Raw genomic sequence first — 7,932 nt, forward strand, 5'->3', positions numbered from 1 at the left:
CCTTAGAGGCCCTGTTGCATGAAGAGAATTCGTGCAATAGGCCTTTCCTTTTCCCTGAGCTGCTAGCACCGGGTTTGCCTCCAGACACCTAGAGCCCAGCCCTTCGCTCTGGCCAAGTTATGAGGCAGAGCCGGCCCCAGAAAGCGTCAGACTTTGCTGCTCCGCCGGAGCCGTGAGGCCTCGCTGCTCCACCGGCCCCAGAGCCGTGAGGCCTTGCTGCTCCGCCAGCCCTGGAAACGTCAGGCCTCGCTGCTCCGTCCGCCCCGGGCCGTCAGGCTTCGCTCCACTGCTTGGAGCCTACGTATGCAAATTAACCGCCATCTTTGTTGACAGTTAATTTGCATATCGCGCTGATTAGCCAATGGGAGGCATAGCAAAGGTACGGTCAATTACCATGTTTGTCTATTATTAGATAGGATTTTTGTCTATTAAATGAATGAACAAATATTTCACAATTACATTGCTAAAACGTCAGTGCCAATGTTTCATTATTAGTTTGTCACTTCTGCAAACTCAAGCCGATACTTAATCTGTATCTTAAGAAAAGGAGGTTATCACCTTTAAAGTTGTCTCAAAGCGTGTGTGTGTGTGTGTGTGTGTGTGTGTGTGTGTGTGTGTGTGTTCAGACTCCCTGGTTATTGTTAGAGGCCTCTGGGGTCATGTGTCCCTTCCACACACCTGCCCAGAGCTCTGAGCACTCCCTATCGTAAATATCACTAGGTGACTTCCAGGGTAGGGGTACCATGATGTGCAAAGCTTGCCCTCCTTCTCTTGGACATAACTCTTTTTCCCAGTCTGTTCTCCTGCCTCTCTGAGGATTTTGTGGCTCTGGTTCCTCAGGGTGCCTCTTCATGGCTTGATTTCCCTGAGGTTCTGTCCTCAAGGTGCTGCTCTTCTGCCTCTACCTTTACTCTTTGTGATGGCCCCCACTCCCGTACACGCCCATGTTTCCCAAATCTCATTCTCCTTTCCCAGCATTCCCCTAAGCACCTGGCTGCCAGACAGGTCCTCCTGGAAGCCTTCCAGTCATCTTGACTCAAACAACTCGTCACCTATCTTTCAAAACACAAACCGCAGTGATAACAACGAAAGCACTGCTGCTCTCGCTCCTTTCGGTTTCAGGTGACAGTGTTTCAGTTGTCCATCTGATCGCCTAAGCCCGGGGTCTGACTTCTTTTCCCACAGTTCTCGCATTCAGACAGCCACCGAGGCCTGTCAATTCTGCCAGCACCTTTCTCTCTGTCCTAATGTCTCTCCCACTGCCCCTGCCCTTGCCCATCCTTTCCCAGCCCTCACTGGGCATATTGCAGTGGCTTCCCAGTGAGTCTGCTGTCTCCAGCGTCTGCCCGGACAACTCCTCATCACCACTGCCACCAACCAAGTTCTCTAGCTAACTCACTCTTGTAACTCCTGGCACAGAAATCTTAGAAAGCTCTCCATCACTTGTAAAATGAAGTTCAAACTCTCATCCATGTGTCCAAGCCTCTTTGTAACCTGGCCCCAGCTTACTTCTCCATGTTCCTGTCATAACACCACCCACCCCCATGGTTTTAGGGTTGTTCCCCTCCCTGGGCCAGGATGAACTTTGATTCCTCTGTTCATGATGAAATCAGCACTGCAGGAAGTGGGAATTGTCTCTCTCCCTTATTTTTCCCCCAATAGCAAATGAAATCCCAAACAAATCCAGATATTATCTGCCTGGCTTTAGGACTCTGCTGAGGTGGGCTGCTCCTACAGCCTCCGAGCCTGGGCCCAGCCTGGCAGGCTGGGTTGACGCTAGCAGTGAGTGCGGAAGGGTGCGATCCAGCAAAGGAGGAAGGATATTCTGACCCCTTGGATTACTTTTCTGGGTCCATGGGGATGGTCAGTCTCAACTTTATTCTACCTTATTTGGGTCACAAAGGGATGCAGGTCTTTTTAGAGCAGGGATTTGCAAGTGTGTCCCTCCTTCTCTTAGCCTGCCTCGGGGGAAGCTGACTCTGGAGAGACGCTCAGATGGAGCAATAACTTGTTAAAGAGCAATAGGTGACTGTCAATCTCATCTGCTTCCCATGGAAGGACACAGTGGGATGTTGTAGGACTGAGGATCTCAGTGCCAATGTGGAAGATTGTCCTGGGGGTTTCCTGTGACCCATGAACCCAACATTTTAGCTACACTGGACTGCTCATAGCTTCCAGAATGTATGTGTACCTTCATGCTGTTTACATCATTTGGAATGTCCTACTTCTTTGCTCAAAATCTAAACAGATGTCACCTTTTCTCTCTAGCTTGATACTTGCCATCCGCAGAAGTGAATCTGATCACTTCTTCTTATGTATAAAGCTTTACATACAATCCTAACTTATGTTTATCACCTTATAGGTATTTGTTCACATATCTCAGGAAACTTGATAATGTAGGTCTGGTATAATCATTAGGACAATTCAAAGACACAAAACCAGATAATATCTGGATTTTTTTTGGATTTCATTTGCTATGGTGGAAAAAAAAAAAGGAGAGATAAAATTCCCACTTCCTGCAATGCTTATTTGCCCCTCTGCTCAACTCTGCACTCATGAACCATGAAAAGGCCTTATGTATAATTCTATAAAAATTATCTAATATTACAACTTTTGGCAAAATGGAGTGGATCTGAGGCTTCACCAGTTAGCTAAACAGAGCAAAAAATGATCTTTTGATTGAGGTTCATATATTAGACTTTGTCTACTTTTTGTGAATGAAGCACATTAACAACCTGAAGGTTTCAGTCGTAATCATTTTTCAAGGACATTCTATTGGGAAAAGAATTTATATTTAAGACAAGGCAAAGTAATGAATATTAACTGGTCTCAAAGCCCATGGTGGATCATTGTTGAAGAATTTATTAATAAGGCATCACATAGAGGTATTAGAGCTCATTCACCACTGAATGCTCAGGTCCCAAAGTAATTTAATATCTGAGGAGAATTAAAATGTGAATCATGCTCTGGATGGGAGGAAGCAGACAGGTGTCTGTCTGACAGGTGGGTTGTTTTCAAGACGGCCAAAAAGAGACTGCCTATGCTAACAACTGTTTTCAGGGTAGTGCCCTCCTGGAATTTTCAAGATCAAGGTGGTATAAAACCCTCATGACAAGTGAGCAAGGTTTGTGAGCAGAAAGGCAGAGAATAGTTAATATTAATGCAGGCCTCATTTATGATTGTTTTTTGTCTTTGAATTGTCCTAATGATTATACCAGACCTACATTATGAAGTCCCCTGAGTAGCTGACCAAGCTAACTTCCAATCAGGACCAATGCCTAGTGCCAACCCATAAAAATAAATACTTGTTCACTTTTAAAGATAGTTGGTGAGGGAAGATCTTATAGTTTTACTTGGTGTCTCAACCTATGAAATACTCTAAGGCTGACCACTTCGATCATGGGGTCCATCTAGTTGACAGCAACACAAAGTCGTGTCCCCTGAAGTGGAGTATAACCATTTGTATGCCATAAGCGTCTATCGTGGTGTGTGGGATGGTTTGCGTTTTGGACACGTGGCAGTTAACTGGATAATGGTAGAGGATGTTAGCTGTAGAGGAAACCTTTGCCTCCTTGTTTGACAGATGGAGAAACTGAGATCCCAAGAAGCCTCACGATTTAGCCTCGGCCAGGTGCATGCAGACTAGGAGCCCAGCATCCCTCACATGGTGTTGTGCTCTCTTCCTGACCTGCTCTTTCCCTGGAGCAGTTGCTATGTCATTAAGGGAGCCCAAGGCCAAATGCTAAGTTTACATGGACATACATTCCCTTATTAGAAAGCTCAGTTGTTGGTAAGGAATGAGGCCCATTGCACAAGTTTAGCTGCCTGTGACTGATCTCCTATGAGGTCTTCATGGTGTCTTTATAGTCACCAAACACTGACTCATCTATATTTGTTTCTGTTTTTGAAGTAGTTAGCTCTCGGATAGTTGACAGGTGCGGCTATCCCTACTGTGTAACCCTTTGTAGTTCTCTGCCGTCAGCCAACGTCTTTGAGATTCTTCCATGAGCCAGACTCAAATGCTGAGAGAATCAAGACAGATAAGACACTGAACTTGCCCTCAAAGAACTGATAGTCCCATTGGTGTCTATTGTATACCTTTCCTTTTTCTCACTATACTCCCAAAAGAAAGGAAATAAAACAGCAGAATACACAGTGACATGCTTTTGTCTTTCGATAATATAATGAAACTAGGATTCATCTAAGAAAACTGGTATAGTGAAAAGAACATGAAGTTTGAGGCCAATTCAGGATCAAATCCTAGGGTTCCATTTCTTAGCTTTGTGACCTTGGAGAAGTTACTTAATTTCTCTGAGTCTTCATTCATATGGATGATTATATCTACTTCACAAGGTTGTCAAAATATGAAATAATATATGTAAAATGTATAGCATGGTGTTTGGCATTAATTCATCTATTTAATAAATATTTGTGGAGAATATACCATGTGCCAGAGATAGTAGTTGGCCTCCATAAAACATACTCTATAAATACATATTGTATGAATGTAAGAAAAAGGAATAACACCACCTCTCTGCCCATTATCATCATTCTCATCTTAGTGGTAATAGAATGCTGTCACTCTTCTACGTAGTAGAGACCATTAGTGAAGTGGTGATCAAGAAACTTGCTAATCTTACAGGATCTCAGTACTGTTCTTGTTTTGTGATAATCTCTCATCTTTTTGGTACTGAGGACTTGCCTTTCTCTGACATGTTTTCTGCTTTTCACAGTGTCAGTATGTCTACCTACATCAGTGTGTAAGAGATGTCCTCAGAGCAAGGAAGCTACGAAGCGAACAGGAAAACCCCTTGTTTCCAATCTACGAAAATGTGAATCCAGAGTATCACAGAGGTAGGACCTTACTTCACTAACTTACAGGTTCATTTATCAAGATATAATTGATCCGGAAACCATTGAAGACTTAAAGCTCTTCCAACATACACCATCTATGTCTTCCTCTACCCAAAGGCCGGAGGGAAGGCCCTCCCAGAGGGCAGCAGGGGAGAGAGGCGGAGTGGGGAGGGGACTCCCACAGGTCACACTGATGCCACTGCTCGCTCTTCCTACCTGGCCTGGGGTGCCCTCTATTAAAGACTCTGCTTAACATGTCTAAGTGCTAAGGATCACTGCTGGGGAGGATGCTTTGAAATCACAACTGGGAGTTCAAATTATAAAATCCCTTTGGAGAAAAACTTGCCGATATGTATCAAAGTTCTTAATATGTTCTTATCTTGTCAGCCGGTATCTCTACTTCCATCCTAAGTACTGACAAATTTATGCATGAAGCTTTTCATAGTTAAAAGTTTGAGTGAAAAAAACTAAATGTTTAATAATGGAGGACTAAGTATACCATGGTACATTCACTGAACAGAATACAATTCAGTCTTAAAAAACTATATTTTTGAAGATATAATAACACGGATATTTTTATAAGTAAGAAAAGCAGAATTTAAAAGAAATGTAAACAACACATAGTGGGGGGAGGGGAGACTGGAAAGAAATATACCACGATAGTAAAATAAATTTCTCTGACCAATAAAATAATATATGGTTTTCTTTCACTTTATGATTTTTTAAACTTTCTAGAACAAGCATGTAACTTTTTTTCGATAAAAAATTCAGTAGGAAAAATATATAAACTTTATAAGGCACTGCTTTGGTCAGACAATACTTACTTGACAAATGAAGGGTCTGCATGCCTCTTCCCACTCCAGACCATCATTAAAGCTTCATTCAGCACACGGAATCATTGCATTCGTGATTTGCTGCCACCTAACAAATTAGCCCAAACATTTATTATCTCACAGTTTCTGTAGATCAGGAATTTGGGAGGGGCTGAACAAAGTGGTTCTGGCCCAGGGTTTCTCATGAGGTTGCAGTCAAGACATTGGCCATGTCTACCAGCCTTTGGAGGGTGGGGGTTGGGGGGTAAGGGAGGGGGCTAGAGGCTCACTCACAGAGCTGGTGGCAGAGGTCTCAGGTCCTTGCCACAGGGACAGCGTCTACACATCAGACCTTTTTTTTAGAAACAAACAAACATTATTTCAGAGCTATTTTATCTCCATTTCTAAATGATCTTCAGTTTTGTTTTGTTCTCTGCACTCTCTGCACCCACCCATTAGCCAGTATGTGAAATCGTTGGTTGGTAAACTGTAAAGCACAAATACAAGAGAGAACTGCTATTTAAAGGAGTCCTTTGTAACCAGATAATCCTTTTGTATTGTAAATAATTACCCCCTAATTTATCTGTATAGTAAATTAAGGTTTCTGCATGTCAGGTTCTTTAAGAAGCTCCAGGAAGGAGGGAGCTGGGAGGTCCCTTTGTCTTGTTTTGACTTGCTCAAGAGTCTTTTTTTAGAGTAATCCTGGGTGCTCCTGAAGGAAGCTGAGGATGCTACAGTTACCAGGCATCTGAATGTTAGGATTCAGGTCCTAGCTCTAGGATAAATAACATTAACAAGCTGTGTTACCCTCGGGTATTCTTCCTCTCTAGGCCTGTGGGCGCATCTGTGAAACCACAGGGCTTGGCCCAGAATCACTAGTCCTTTCCAATTCGAGATGGTTCTGAATGGAATGACCAGGCCCCCACAGGGCTCGTCTCACCTTAAACTATATTGAGTTTTAGTCACTTTCACTGGTCTTTCCCACTTGTAATTTTCAGAAGCAGAACAGCAACTGTGACGTGCCCTGCTACCAACTCTAATTACAGTGTCCTTCCTTTCAGATGCGGGCTATCCCAGGCACTGAGGATGCACCCGAAGCTATCCTGGAGAAAAGCTATTCACTGTGTGATTTGTTTTTTAACTCGCTTCATGCCCTACAGAGGTGCCAACTATTTCTATTGATACTATGTATAATTTATTAATCTGGAGAATTTTAAAGAATTTATGTAATTTAAAAGTAACAGATATTATTGTACATAGCTGTATTTTGTAGTTTCTTCTGTAAATATGTATTTTTTCATAGTGTTTAATATTAAGCTTTATATAATACTATTTTCCACACCAAAGTGTCCATGGGTTGTTCTACATAAACTAATCTAACCTGTATGACAGGACTGCTGTAAACGGGTGTGGACGTGGCTGCAGAGGCGATCCCCTGGGCCCTGGTTTTTTGGCAGTTTTGATATTTACTGAACAGGAGAAAGGACGGGCTGGGGAGAGCATGTAGTGTGCTGGCTTTGCTGCATTGCTGTCCTATGAATCTTGGGATCCAAAGATGATCCAAATGCTATTTGGACAAATAGGACAGTCAAAAAAAGGACTGGGCAGAGGGGGAAGGGATTAAGTAGCACCGAAGCCGAAAGTGAATTCTCTCACCCCTTTCTCCTGCCAGAGGTTCAAGCCAAAGTAGTCAGCTCAGGGGCTGCAGTGTGGAGGGCTGTGGTAGAGAAGGGTGTGAAGAGAAGTGCTGAATTCTTAGATCAAGAGGAATGCCACCTGGATCCCTGCCTGTAAACGTAATCAAACTGAGAGCACCATCCGTAGTGATAGGGGGTTGTTCACTGCGCCACAGTGTGGAGTGTGGACACGCGTGCCCTTACCGTCACGGATGTGTTGGTCGACCTGCACACACTGGTCTTTGTCTGCATTCCTGGAAAAGTCAAAATTATGCCGGTCATACTGGGTTTCCCCATCAAAAGAAGATTGTAGTGGCAGATTATACTCCTGATCAAAGGACCTAATATCAATATTTTTACTGAAATGCCCATAAATATCACATACAGTTAATTTTTGTAAAAAGACTCAGTGATGCTTAGTATAAAATTTTCCAAAAGACTCTTAGTAAGTCATTGAGGTCCAAATATTACATAGTCACCTTAAGTTGTTTTTCATATAAAAGACACTACTTACTCTCCCAAGTGGATCTTCCAAACCTGTGCCTGTTTTGACTCCGCTAGATTTCAGTGAGTCGGAAGGTGGGCTTGGC

General features: G+C 43.1%; 1 protein-coding gene across 1 annotated transcript in view; it reads left to right on the forward strand.

The window, feature by feature from the left end:
* The window catches only part of PTPRB (protein tyrosine phosphatase, receptor type B), a 78,845-nt gene extending 71,840 nt beyond the window's left edge, over positions 1-7,005 (forward strand). The window contains 2 exon segments of the mRNA XM_023759450.1: positions 4,734-4,854; positions 6,728-7,005. Of these exon segments, the coding sequence (XP_023615218.1) occupies positions 4,734-4,854; positions 6,728-6,750 (144 nt within the window). The 3' untranslated portion in view covers positions 6,751-7,005.
* The last annotated feature ends 927 nt before the right edge of the window (positions 7,006-7,932 follow it).

Source organism: Myotis lucifugus, unplaced genomic scaffold, assembly GCF_000147115.1.
Source record: "Myotis lucifugus unplaced genomic scaffold, Myoluc2.0 scaffold_156, whole genome shotgun sequence".
NCBI classification, from domain to species: Eukaryota; Metazoa; Chordata; class Mammalia; order Chiroptera; family Vespertilionidae; genus Myotis; species Myotis lucifugus.